At 46.0% G+C, this 14,978-nt stretch overlaps 1 protein-coding gene across 2 annotated transcripts in view; it reads left to right on the forward strand.

Moving 5' to 3' along the window:
- The window catches only part of p3h2 (prolyl 3-hydroxylase 2), a 59,645-nt gene that overhangs the window by 32,669 nt on the left and 11,998 nt on the right, over window positions 1–14,978 (forward strand). For both annotated transcript variants that reach the window (XM_054788756.1, XM_054788757.1), the window contains exons 2-4: window positions 5,852–6,004; window positions 7,944–8,133; window positions 14,410–14,541. In XM_054788756.1, the coding sequence (XP_054644731.1) occupies window positions 5,852–6,004; window positions 7,944–8,133; window positions 14,410–14,541 (475 nt within the window). The remainder of the gene's footprint in view (window positions 1–5,851; window positions 6,005–7,943; window positions 8,134–14,409; window positions 14,542–14,978) is intronic.

Genomic DNA, 14,978 nt, shown 5'->3' on the forward strand with positions numbered 1-14,978 from the left:
GCCTGTGAAGCCCTTTTTGTGCTAAGCAATGGTGACTGCCCGTGTTTCCTTGCAGGTAACCATGCGTAACAGAGGAAAAACAAAGATTTGAAGCACCTCCCCGTCTCTAAAGCTTCCAGTCTGCTCTTCTCACTAAGTCAGGATGGGAGAGTCATCTTCAGCCTTTGTCCTTGTCAACGCTCTCACCTCGAGGGGCTTTGCATTACATTCTGGAGTAGCAGGTAGCAGACTTTGTGAGAATTAATATTGGTGTCATTCTTAAAACCTTCAGCCATGGTTGTACTTGAAGATTAAGGCTTGACGATTAATGCTTGATTGCCAGATAAGTCTGTTATGCCTTAATACATTTTCTCAAATCAGTAGCGGCCTTATACTTTTGTCCCTGCAGTGTGTATTCATTGTTTTGGACGCGTAATCAAAGACAGGAGGTCCACACTTCTGAGCTTCTTGCTTTCTGTCAGACGCCTGATTCATGGGACAGCCTGCCAGCTGGGGATTGGCCCAAAGATGGAAGATGCGTAGGTTGGTCATGCCCCGTGTGTCCTCCCAGATGAATGAAAGAGGCTTTTTAGTGGTCCGGTGAAGCTTTTCCAGAAATTCCTGAGACATGACCTTATAGGAGGGGGACACTGTGGTCCAGGGTGGGGACAAGACATCCAGAAAGAGAGCACTGTGCAGAGCTGTCAGCAGCAGTGGACTAACTAGACCGGGGGGTGCTGGGGTGTGAGGACACGTGTGCAGACAGACTTCCACCCATGACATCACCAGCAGCACTTTTCTTTTCCGCCCCCGTGTGCTTAAAATGTTCCTCATGAGCGTGGTAGGAGAGACCCTATCGTGTTTTCAGCTTGTGTTCGAGAGACGAACCCTCCACTGGCGTAGAGAAATGACAGGAGATCCATCCAAAGCTGAACTTGACGGATTGACGTGATGTGAATACAGGAAGCATCTGGTGAAGCTGTTCCTTGTCTTGCTAATCAAGCTAAGTCACATGATGGATTTACTTCCTGTCCAATCAGCATCTCACATTCATGTTTAAATATGTGCTTATACAGTCCAGTCCCAATCCTCTTGTTATCCTTAAAAAATCAGACATATGAACTTTTGCGTGAACAGTCAAGTGTCCTCGTGGAGCTGGCGGAGTATTCAGCATGAATGTTGTGATGAATATGCCCTCCGTGCGTAGCTGCTACTGTACCGTAACACTCTCATCGGAGCACATGGAACCTCACCTCGTTTCCAACCATCCACATGTTCAAGATTAGATGTCAGTGGTGGAAAGCATATAAAGACTCCATTGTCTGTCTTGCAGTGTCGTCACGCTGAAGGAATAACTCTTTTCTTGGAGACATGACACGTCTTTACCCAAATAAAGTAGACTGGAGTTGAGAGCAAAGTCTTCCACTTACAAACACAAGTCATACTTTGGTCAGGATGATCAATTCTGTGTTCTGTGAAAATAGAAAACCTTTTTCACCAGGACCATGTTTTTATGCTGCTTTATTTCCCTGGGAAATATGGCAGCAAAGACATCGAAGAAAGGGGGGTGTTTGTGTTTGTCAGTGCCAGTTCTCCTACTTCTTTTACTGCTGGTCGTAAATTTGAGTCATCTCGGGTTTGGTGTCTTTGAAGCGGCGTCCTTAAAACAGTTTTACTAGGTTTGAACTCTTTTCTTCAGCTCTATTTTTACACTTATTTCTATTCTATAGAAGCCGTCTGATAAGAGAAACGCTTGCAGTGATGCGATGATGACCAGAGGTCAGTGCCTGTTCCTCATCCGCAGGCAAGTACTGTGTTGTTTACAGGCCTAATTTGGTGGTAAACACCTGGCGAGGACACCAATGCTAGTTTAGTGAATATTCTTCCTATTAAAGCCTGCCGCCGTTGTGTTCTGCTCCTGGCTTCATGATTGGGATATTTCTCAGCTCGTCTGTTTATCATTTGGTTTGTTGGGAACAGGATGCTGCTACTCGGCAGAGAACCTTGTGTACTTTGCACATGAAGTGTTTTGTTTTGCCACCAGAGAGTGAAGTACTTTGCTTAAACATCATTTTTATCCCTCCAACAACGTGACATGTCCACCAATGTATCCAAATGCAGTAATAAGCAGCTTTACTTTCATGTCAACGTTCCTCAACTAGTCCATCAGCAACCTCTCCGCTGTGATCAAGCGTTACTGATGACTTCTAAGAGATGCTGCAGTGCAGCAATGAGTGGATGTAACCAAACATGCTCCTCCTTGCTTTTATCCTGTGGTTGTCTTGCACACTGGAAGGGGCGTTGCAAGGGAGGGAGACACAGGCTCATTTGGAGGAGCAAGTCTCCATAATGAGACCACTACACTGCTTGGTTATCTCTGTCCATCTCAGCAGCACATCCTTTCACGTCTGGGTCCTTCATGATGGACTCTTCTTGTTGGTCGGCATTCCTCCACTTGTGTCATTTCACTTTCCTTTTCTTTGAACCACTCGCATCAGAAGTCTGAACATCACGTCTGTTGTTGTGTCGTCCTTGGTGGGTGTAGCGACGTACTGCATCTTCTTCCTACTTGGCCTCCACGTCTTCCTCCGCACGCACGCCACTACCCCTCTTTCTTTTGGTGCACGACGAAGCACTCAATGCAAGAACATCCACCACCGTAACATGAAACTTTGTAAACACTGTAATGTAAAACGCTAGCACAGAGTGCTGTAACATGAAACACTGTCACACAAACTGTTGTAACATGAAACTTTGTTCAAAAAAAAAAAAAAGCCAACAAAATGCCGTAACATGAAATGCTGTGACAGGACACAGTGTAAGAAAAAGTGTTGTAACACAAAACATTGCAAGATGAAATGTAACACAAAATGTTGCAACACAAAATGCTGTAACATGAAACTTTATAAAGATTGTAACATAAAAGGTCGTAACATAAAACACGAGCACAGAGTGACATAACATGAAACATTTGAACATGAAGTGCCATAACACCAAACATCATAACACCAAACATCATAACACCAGACATCATAACACCAAACATCATAACACCAAACATCATAACACACAAACATCATAACACCAAACATCATAACACACAAACATCATAACACCAAACATCATAACACCAGACATCATAAGACCAAACATCATAACACCAAACATCATAAGACCAAACATCATAACACACAAACATCATAACACCAAACATCATAAGACCAAACATCATAACACCAGACATCATAACACCAAACATCATAACACCAGACATCATCGAAATGCTGTAACATGAAACAGTGTAACACAAAGTGACATAACATGAAATATTTTAATGAGAAACATCATAACAGGCAACATTGTAGCATGAAAGGCTATAACACCAAATGTCGTAACATGAAAAACTGTAGCATGAATGGAACACAAACTGTCCTAACATGAACGTTTGTAACACAAAATGCTGTATCATGAAACATTGCAACACGAGGCGTTGTAACATGAAACACTGTAGCATAAACTGCCATACCATGAGGACCTGAGACCCGCTGCAGATGAGCGGGTGTCACGCCGTGCACGTAACGTCTGAGCTACGTTGAGTAACTAAAGACAAAAGTGTTGGTGGTCGTCTCGACTCAGCAGTTGAAGTCGTGGGTTTGAGCGAAGTCACGTGTCTGAAGGCGTCCGGGTCGTATTGACGTGTGGGAGGAGCTGCGCCAGGCGTGTGATATTGTGTAAGACCTGCCCGTGACGTCTGAGAGAAACAGGCTGTCATCTAGAAATCGTTGGCGCTCTGGTGTAGCTCTGATTCTCATCGGGTTGGCAAGGGTACCACCACACGCCACCCTCTGAACTTCTACGGAATGATAGGAACCCTTCATCCCAAACGTTAGCCATCGGCATGCATGCTTCATGGTCGTGTGATCATCAGGTCTATGGCGTTGGTCCAGACGTGTTTACACAGCGCAACATCGGGCAAGAGAGCCCCCGAGGTGAAAGACATGCAAATATGTGTTTTCCTTGCCACCACTATTTGCCCACATCAAGAAGTCTTTCCACAGGCGGTCCAGCACCGTAGACACAGGTTGCTCTTTTGGGACGAGGGCAAACAGAGGACTCTTACTGAGTGGAGGTGTTTCACCTCCACAGGTGCGCCTTTGAAAGAGAAAGTGAGTCGTGTGGTGTCCAGGAAGATGCATTCTTGGCACAGCTTAAATACTGTGTTTGACATTAGCTAAGTTTCGCTTCAAACGCTTTCAAAGCAGCAACCTAAATGCACAGAAAAATAACCAAGCCAACACGAAAATACAGTCCAACCCATTTACTGTATGTGGCCCCCCCGTCGTTGTCAGGAATGTACCGTAGTGGTTTGCAACCCAAGTAAACACCATGTGACCTCGTCAGAAATGACAAAGTGTCTGTGTGTACGCAATGTAAGTGTTGGACCGGGACAAAAGAGCTGGTGGTTGGCCCCCCAGCATAAGTGTTTGTGCTAAGTTAGCATACTAGAGTATTAGACCCTTCGTCCTTGCTTGGATCCTTGGGCCTGAGTGCGCCGCTTCTTGAGGATTTAAGGTAATCTGGGGTGTAAGAAGAAAGGCACGGCATGTGAGTGTGTGTTGATGGTATTCTGGGATGTTTAGTCTGCATAAAGCATGTCAACAGATGAGTGGATAGCGGTGTTGAATTATCTTGAGCACACAGACAGGCTTGCTGTGAGAAAGCAAAACCTCGTACGCTTTCTTAACGATGAAGCATCAGTTCACCTTATCTGGTGAGCGGTGATTGTATATACCGTGCTGTGGAGAACCTCCCATGGTGCTGGATCTCCTCATGGCTCCATTTAGACCACCTAGCCAGGAATGCAGCCGACGGCATCTCACTCTTTGGCCTGTCAGGGCCAAGCAAGCATATCCAGTCGTGTTTTTCTCCCACATGAAAGCGAAGGACTTTTGACATGTGGAATCAGTCCACAGAACATGCAGCGTTTCTCCTTTGTATTGTGAGCCTTTCTCTGCTTGTGATTCCAGCCAGACTGGGCTTCTCAGCTGTCAGGAGATGGTTTGCACCTGTCGTCAACATGACAGATCGAAACAAATGGAGTCACGTGTTTGTGCAACAGTTGACCTACCTTCAGCGCTTCCTCAGAAGAAGCCAGTCCATCTATTGCGCTTGGAGCGCAAGTTTGGTGAAATGCTTTCTCTAGCATGACAATCACGCTGCTGCTGCGATCAAGCCCCTACTGTATCTGATTTGGTACCCGTCTTCACCATCAGTAGACATTCTTAACACACTCAGCACACTTCCGGCTTTCAAAATAATAGCACAGTTTTCCACATCTTGTCTAGTTGTGTAACCCAAATAAGTTAGCCAGGCTACATCCATTTCTCAATGACTGGCCTGACTTGGCCAGTGATGTTTTGCGTCAATAACCGAAGGATTTAACTCGCTAACCCAAAAAGCACACACTCCATGCTGGTAAAGTAAGTGGAAAAGGTCAAAAACACAATTCTAAAAAAAACAAAATGGAGTTTGGGTAAAAATAAAAAGGATTTCATTGAGCACTAACTCATGTTAGCACTGGGAGTGTTCCTTGTTCCATTAGTGACACCTGGTGACCACTGTAGAATACTGCTGTTCTTCTTTGAATGCATCTTCTGAATGCCTTTTATTTGTATTTGACTTCATGTAACCATTTTTATGCTTGAAAATGCCTCATTTCATGTGAAAGACCAATAATAGACCATGAAACAGCGATGACTGAGTATGAATGAATGAATAGAAGTGAAGCTGCGAGGGATTACTGTAGTCTGATACAATGCATGGCCCGGCCTCTAACCGCTGATTGACATGTTTGCGTTGCCTTCCTCCCCAGCTCCAGCAGCCGGACAAAGCAGCGGCCGCAGCTCACACCTACTTCCAGGCCAACCCAGAACACGTGGAGATGGGTCAGGACCTAGAACAGTACAAAGATTTACAGGGGGTCGAGGAGGATCACTTTGTGGACCGAGAAGCTCGTCCTCACCAGGTAGCCCAGCTTATGTGTTTCAGTAACATAGTCCAGTGTTTCCCACCGCACTGCAATCCATGTTGGGTCACAGCAGGACCCACTGCTTGTTGAGAAGAGCCATACGTGCTTTCATGTTAGTCTGAAAAAGCGTCCAGTAAGACCAGAAACGGTTAGAATACACGCAAAATGAGTCACTAAGTTGGCAAGATTGATCCTGCTGCCTGTTCTTATTCTTAAGAAGCAGAGTTATGATGCCATCTACTGTTCGGAGTTGGAATCAGTGGCGGAGCCAGAAATGTTTCATTGGGGTGGCCAAGGTGAGAACATTACTCACATGGGGGGGCAATAAGTTGATACCTGAAATGTGTACATGGTCAGTGGGGTGGCCGGAGAGTGGCCACCCCGTAGCTCCGCCGCTGCCTTTGAGCAATGAATAGCTGAGCAGTGTGTGAGGACATGTTTTCAATGCATAGTTTCCGGATTCTGCTCACCATCATGGCGGCCAAACCCACGGAGGGCATAATACGGACGTGCACGCCGTTTTAACGAGGGAGAGCTTCCAATATTAACGGATTTATGTGCTGAATCACGCTTCAGAACTGAAGTCAACGTCAACATAATGAGAGTCATCATGGGAAGCGTACCTACCACCTGCACTTCATGCAAGAAGCGCTTTTATTGACACACGGAAAAGTTGTGTGCTGCAGTGAAATGCGTCCAAGCGGAAACGGCGGTTAGGCTGAACTAATGTTGTCCCCCACAGAGCCGCGTTTATTAGAATTGACCCCCAGCCACGTGTCAGCTCATTTGCATAAACCCTTCCTTGATTGACTGCTATCAATATTGTGTGGAAAACACGTTTTACCTTCCATGAGGTGTACCACTTTGTGGGAGTTTGGTCAAAGCACACGTTTTGGATGCAGCAGAATGCGTTTGGAGCACAATGAGGTGTTGCACTTGGGGAACCACGGCAGCTGACACGTACGTTCCAGCGTTTTCTACACAATCTACACAATCGGCACCAGGAAGGTTTTCCATCATGTAGCACACCACACACACAGCTAGCAAGTAGCGCACTCACTAGCGTGTAGCAAAGAGACTGGATGACTGACAGGAGGGTTCACTCACTCCTTTCATTCCGCTGTAGAACCAACACGCAAGACAGATGCACAGAGTGAAACCGGGCTGTTTGGTAGAGAGTGAGGAGGAAAACAAACACGCATTCACGCATCAATATATCGAGGCCGGCAAATTGGCAGATGAATGAGCTAAGGTCATAAGTAGACATGTTTGTCAGCACCCTCTAGGTAGGATTTTCAAGCTACTGCTGCTCTTCAGTCTTTTGAGTGTCCTGCTGGATTGCTGTGCGTGGCGTGTATGAAGGCACGTTGTGTTGGTGTTAATGGCCCTTCAAAGACTGGAAGCTCTTCACCGCTGCTTGGCTTGGAGGTTGTGCACACTGAAGAGTGTGGAATTCCTTGTGCGCTGCTCAGCCCCCCCAACACCGCCCCTGCCCCATATGTTCTACCTCAACACGGAGCTGCTGTGAGTTACAACCGACCGGCTTCTGACCGCATTGGAGCCCCGCCTCCTCGTCCTCATCTAGAAGTGACTTCATAATGCTGCTGTGAACAAGCGACATTGAAGGGTGTGTTGGTGTTTCACGTGTGTGTGTGTGTGTGTGTGTGTGTGTGTGTGTGTGTGTGTGTGTGGTACGTTCTGGCCTACTTCCCTCTCTGCTGCGTTGGTGTTTATTTGAAACACGAGCATGACGTATCCCACAGTGATGTGCGCCACGGGGGTTGTAAAGGTTTTTATCAACTGGCTGCGGGTTTTATTGTTGTCTTCTTGACAACACAACACGGGGGGGTCTTACTTGGAGGAAAAAACATTGAGAGGATTGTGCAACTGTGGTCACACACGTAAGCACTGATGGCACCCTTGTCCCCCACGCCAGCGCTCCTTCACGGCGGCAGTGGCGCTATACGATGGAGGCCACTACGAGGGGGCCGTCCGTCTCTTCGAGGAGGCTCTGGTGGAGTACTACAAAGCTGACGTGGAGTGCCGGGCCCTGTGTCAGGGGCCGCACAGGTTTGAGGGCCACGACCACCTCGGCTACCGTTACAGCCTCTACGAAGTCATGTCAGGTAAGAACAGACGCCTGATGACCTTTAGCGCTGCAGGCCGACCTCGCTGTACGACGAGGGTGTCCAGCGATGAACCACACGTACAGCAGATATGCTAACAACTTCTCTAGATTTCAATGCATCTCAGCCCTGGCATGTGCTATATCGGTTTCTTTTGTTCTTAGCAACTTCACGCTTGGCTCTTTTTTACCCATTTTGCTTTTTACGTCTTCCAATAGTTCAACTGTCTTCTTAAATCATCTTCATAAATGTTCTCCTGCTAATATTATGGCTTTATTTACATAATATTCTAAGCTTTTCCCAAACCTCATTTTCCAAAAGTGACAACTTTATTTTGTTTTGTTTGTGATAATATTACAACTTTTGAAAAAAACGTCTTTTTCTATATTTATAATATTTACTCCTAATATTACCAGTTCATTCTCATCAAATTGAGACAGAATATGACTTTTTGTCTTAAGGTTAATTACATTTGTTCTTATTTCACCTTTCATCTTGTAAATGCTCTTCTCGTAAATGTGACTTGATTCCAATATTTTTTGCTTTATTCTCATAACAATATAACTTTTTTCCAAAAATGACAACTTGATAAGCATGTGGAGCACTTGTTTTGGAGACGAGAGCAAGTCAGCAAATAATAATCAAATCATAAATGTTTGAGTTGTGTTGTTGTCTTCAGGACGTGCCCTGAGCCACGGAACAGCTAGGAAGGTATTCGTCATTCTTGTTACCTTGGACCACCATAGTTTCCATAACATTTGAACCGCCTGAGATGTTTGCCGGGTGTCCTCTGTGAATGACCTTGAGTGTGTTTTCCTTCTGACTTCCTGTTGGGATGCTGTGCTGGTCTATCACGTGAGAAGTCCCTTACTTCTGATTAAAATAGTGGCTTTTCTTTTCTGTTTTTTGTTGTCTCGCCCTCTGCAAAGTCTTGCCTCCAAACCAAGGGACTGTGATGAGTCGGCATCCGACATGAAAGCAGTGAGACTGTTGGGTTTGTGCTTGAAGCGTTTTCATCAACCTATCGTGACTGTTCTGTTTGGCTGTGAGCCTGAGCTCAGCTTTATTGTGCTGAAAGAGCCCGGGGCGGCTCAGACGAGGCCAAACAACGCTCTTTGCGCTCACTAGGTGATCAAATCTGCCTGGCGGCGGCTTGGCACGGGATGTCCTTTGGCCCCCACGACTAGGGCTGAAAGGGCGGTAAAGTGATCTCATTGCACACCAATCACACCTTCTCCTTTTCCATTCCATCATAGCGGCTGCAGCTAGGGATGGAAATGGACTACTTGATTCCAGTTTAGATACGCAGGTTAGCATGCATCTTTTCAAAACACAACCGTTCCATACATGGTACAAACCATGCCGTCCACTCTGATTCCCTTCAGTTGCATTCTGCAGTTCATGTTTGTTCATGTAGACATTGTCAAATAAAGAAGACAGTTTTAGAAAAGTGTTGTTCTTCCAGTATGTTCAAATGTGGAAAAGAGCACATCGTATCCCCAAGCATGCTCTAAGGCGGGGGCCCCCAACCACCCAAACTTTCAGATGGAATTATTAAAAAATAACACTGGAATAAAATTATTTGTAAATAACTACATCAAATTTTATGAAAAGGGACATCAGTTTTGGAAATATTTTATTCAAAAAATAAAAGAGTGAGAAATCCCACAGTTGTGCATCTAGTATGTTGTTGAACGCATCAGGTAACTTAGTCCCAAAATGACAAATGAAATAGTCCATAGGTATGAATGTGAGTGTGAATGGTTGTTTGTCTATATGTGCCCTGCCATTGGCTGGCGACCGGTCCAGGGTGTACCCCGCTTGTCGCCCAAAGTCAGCTGGGATAGGCTCCAGCATGCCCCCACGACCCTCATGAGGAAAGGCGGCATAGAAAATGGATGGATGGATGGATGGATGGATGGATGGATGGATGGATGGATGGCTGCAATGTACGCATTGCAACTATTTACATCCACTGTCATCTTCAGTCACAGCTACAGTCGATACGCAACAATCCTTCCTTTGGTCGCGCTGTGCAGCGTGCGCCAAGAGAGGCTGGAATGTAAGAACAGCTAACACAGCAAAGCAAAATAGCTGTCTTTTTGGGAAATTAGCTTGGGGAAAAGGTGGGAATCAAATCAAAGCATGGGAATAAAGTCGTAATGTTATGAAAAGAACATTTTTGAAGGCTATAAAGAAAGTTGAAATATTGCAATGGTTACACCTACAGTACACGACAAAGCTAAATGCACCTTTTTCTTGAACTATATATCACTTTTTAGCATAGTTACTGGGGTGGGGCTGTCAGGCCACCTCACCTTTCCATGCGATGCGATGATAAAATGATGATGAATGTGATCAGTAGTTCTTTCAGGCATATCTTTTACTCGCTGTGTACCACTGGAACAAAGCATGCTTGGAATGATCCACCCTTGAAATCAACATGAAAGGGATGAATGTCCCACGGCTATTTGCCATTCCTAAAAACCAATATACTGTAAGCACGTGAACAACAAAGCAGCGGCATGGGAAGTCGTAAACACATGGGCTAAGTTTGCATTCATTTCATGTAAACTGACTTTTATGGAAGTTGATCTTCTGTCGGCGATGAGTTTTCGGCAATCGCGGCCGTTTGTCGCCTCCCGTGTGTGGCACCACCGCTTTCCGTCTTTTTGTCGATTGTTGACATTTATGAATGGATGAATAATCGTCAATATTCGCATCGCGATGCATCTGAGAATCGATTGTTTCCCCCCACCCCTAATGTTTGCCAAATATCAAAGTGGCAAAGTTCCACCATATTGCCCTCGCTGGGAAATGTTTGGGCTCCCCCTGTCCCAGAGGAAGAGATGCTGAAGCAAAGAAGGGAAGTCATAAAGGAGATGTGAGAAGTGCAGCTGAAGAGGACATGATGATGGGAGTGGTGGAAGGAGACATCGGAGACAAGTGAAGTCCAGCATGTTTCATTCATTCCACGTGATTTAGCAGACGTTGAAACGTTCGTGTTGTGGGAGAAATCAGGTACAATCCATCTGATCTAGACGACCAAGTACACAAGATAGCACAACACTGCTGTGTATCAGGGAGCAGTAACCCCATCCTAATCGGTGCCGAGTGTTCTTTGTTTGGATTACGCCAGGCCCAAACACAGCTAACTAGTTTTGGATGCTTTTGTTTGACCTCTAATCACCACATTATTTTCTGTCTTACTCTCGGAGAAACCAGGATGTTTACTGCAATCTGCTTACTCTTTCTGCTACTTTTTGAGCCTCTGCACATTTGTGGACGTCATGTCAAGCTGTGCTGCTGAGACTGAGCAGACCACAGCAAGGAAGCGCCGGGGGGGGGGGTTGAATGCCACAGCTGCACTGCGGTGATGTCAGTGATCATTGACAAACACACACACAAGCCAACTGTCGCCCACTCAGGCCTGGTGGACGTGAGGAAGCTTCATCATCTGGCCCCCCTCCACTCAAAGGTCAGCAAACCAGTGGAGGAAATGACACAATGTGTGCTGATAGACTTGCTTTACCCCCATCGGGACATCCTTAGCAGCCTAAACAAGACATACTTACAGACGAGCCGCAACCTTTAAAGGGTCCCTGACATGATGGGCCAACTTTACATCCCGACACGCACGGGCACACAGTTTTTATGAAATGTGTTGTCTGTGGCCAGCACGTACAGGAAGTAGGGTGTCAGAGGGGTTGCAAGTGTGGCGTACTTCCAGAGCAAGTGATTCGTGACACCCATTCGTGACACCCACGTGCTTGCCGTAGCTTTTAGACGGTGAGTGCGGCGTGCGACTCGTGCGTGCTAGGTGCGCTTCATGTAAGGCTGTCGTACGTTTCGCTCAGCGGGGGCGTACGTGTGTGGGCATTGTACCAGGCTCGTCAAGCCCACTCGCTTCGATTGCATGATGGGCGTACTGGCTTCCTACGCACCCGCGGCTATCGTGACCAGGAGAACCAGAGCGTACGGTGGGAGGAGCCACCCGCCACGGGAGGAGCCGCTGCCTTGGCAGGGCAACATACACATGGAAACAGGAAGTGATGATGTCATGGCTGGTGAACAAGCGTCCTGCATAACAATTTGTTGTTCACCGCCCTGGTGGCAAAACAGCTTGTTAGTGGTCACTCTTCCCATGGAATGAGACAATCTTTGGGGGAGAAATGTCTGGGCATTGACCTTAACGCTTGTAAGAATGTCCTGACATCTCTCCCCCAAAGATTGTCTCATAACAGCTTGTTAGTGGTCATGCTTCTTGTGGAATGAGACCATCTTTGGGAGCGATATGCTAGGACTTAAGAATATCCTGACCTCTCTCCCCCAAAGATTGTCTCAAGACAATGAGACAATCTTTAGTGGAGAAATGTCAGGAGATTGATCTTGACATTTATAACAATGTCCTGACATTTCTCCCCCAAATATTATGTCATAACAGCTTGTTAGAGGTCACTCTTCCCAAGGAATGAGATCATCTTTTGTGTAGAAATGTCAGGACATTGACCTTGATACTTGTGAATGTGAATGTGCATCTCTCCTCCAAAGATTGTATCATAACGGCTCATTAGTGGTCACTTTTCCTGTATAATGACACAATCTTTGGAGGAGAGATGTCAGGACATTGGGCCTCATTCATGAACATCTTCTTAAAAGTCTTCTTAAGAAGTGTACTTAAGAAGGCGCGGGTTGGAAACTGCGCCACATTCACGACACGTTCTTAAGTAGGGATAATCGTTGGAAACAGGAGATGGGTCATCAATCAGAAACCAAACCATTTTGGAAACTCTAGAAAATATTTACACAATCATGATGGAAAAATAAAGTCAAAATACATAGTTTGTGTGTGACAATGTATTTTTTCTGTGGTTACATTTGATTAGACGCTGCCTAATTAATACAGCAGCCCCGTGCTCTGGCTCAAGACGTGGCTGGGGGCGCATGTCGTTATCTGGGGGTGCTACGTGCGCAATAGACACACCACGTTTCATTGCGATGTTATTCTGATGATCCTGAACACCTGCAAGAACAGAGAGGGAAGCCTGAAGCCTGAAGCGGGACATCAAATATTGGTGGCTTTCAGCAAATAAATCTAATGGTCCCTTTACATTCTCTCTCTGCGCAGCGCACGTCCAGCCAGCTACTTTTTTTTTTTGATGAATTGTGATTTGAATATATATTTATCCATGGAGTATATTTGAGTTGTTTTGATGATAAATCATTGTTGGGATATTTTATTTGCACGACATTTTTTGGGATCAGGTTGCAAAATCCATCATGAGGGCGATTGTGCATTGAAAGTGCAAGCTTTGCTTGTGCGTAAGAGTCCTCCTGAGCGTTCGTAGAATTTGTTCTTAGATCTAAGAACTGTGAGTTAAGAACACGTTTCGTGAATGCCAAAAATCTTCGTAAGAAGGCTTTAAGAACACATTTGTGCGTAAGAACGTTTTGTGAATGAGGCCCATTTGTTAAGGAACGGTGCGTGCCGCGGGTGGATCCCAAGACGCGGGAGTCAACGTTTGGGGTTTGGAGAAGAGTTTTAATTCCAAACCAGGAAAGGAAAAAGTACAACAAAAGGTGACCCGGATGACACACGGGAAAAACAACGAGAAATAAAGGAGCTACCAAAAAGGGGTAGGGCCAGGAAACACAAAACGCTGCTGAACTAGTCAAGCAGGAGAAAACTAGCAATGTCCTTACGCTGCCGGAGTAAGCCGGGCAGGAAACAGAATAGCAGGTACAGCTAGTATAGGCAACAGTTAATGAGATCACAAGAGCCTGAATCGTGGAGGACTGGCAACGATCTGGCAGCAGGTGTAGAATGCTTGAGCCTGATATAGTCCTGCTGCCAATCATCCACAGGTGTTGCCACTCAGCTCCTCAGGGTGGTGTGAATGGTGTACTGCAACAAGAGCACAGCAGGGGGCAGCAACACAGCACACAGAACACCACACCATTGATCTTAACGCGTGTAAAAATGTACCCAAATATTGTCTCATAACGGCTTGTTAGTGGCCAATCTTGGAATGAGACATTTGCTGCATGGGGGCCACGTCCTGGATGACTGACAATCATCACAGACGTCTTTTGCATGACTCCTACAAGAAGTGAAAAGTAGAAAAGGTTTTGTGATTGCAACATTGTTGAAGTGGCGTCCAAAAGCGAACCATTCAGAGGTCAACTTGTGTCCCGGAACTGATTGTGTTCAACCTTCCCTTTCTTAAAGCGATACCAGTGACTCCCACACCGATTCCAAATCTTTTGATATTGCAGATCACTTCACTCAGGTCCTACACTGCGAGCACGAGTGCGTCAGGGAGCTCGCCACCCGGCCGGGACGCCTGTCACCCATGGAGAACTACCTTCCTCTCCACTACGACTACCTCCAGTTCGCCTACTTCCACGGTGAGTTCTTCAGCTTCATCTCCAGAAGAATTAAGAGCTGACATCAGTAAGGATGAGCTGATTAAACGCAACACACAAGGAGACGCTATGATGCACGCTCCCAGGAGATGGTTGGACCGCACCCTGCGTGACCAGTCACACCGTATCGCATTGCTGGAATGACATCACCTGCTGCGCTTTGTCTTTCTTTGGCTGATTCACCGCTTCACCCAGTCTTGGACCTCTCAGCAGGATTGTAGTACATGGCTAGTACATAGCAGATAGCACCAGCAGGATTGTAGTACATACAGTAGATAGCACATAGCAGGATTGTAATACATAGGTAGCACATATATAAACAAACGCTGTCCTAAAATGGCGCCTGCAGCTCACAATGCATCACGCAATCATGTGCAAGTATCATGAGATTTCGTCTTGGGTGTGTGATCCAAGATGGC

The sequence above is a fragment of the Dunckerocampus dactyliophorus genome, chromosome 10, assembly GCF_027744805.1.
Source record: "Dunckerocampus dactyliophorus isolate RoL2022-P2 chromosome 10, RoL_Ddac_1.1, whole genome shotgun sequence".
Taxonomy (NCBI): domain Eukaryota; kingdom Metazoa; phylum Chordata; class Actinopteri; order Syngnathiformes; family Syngnathidae; genus Dunckerocampus; species Dunckerocampus dactyliophorus.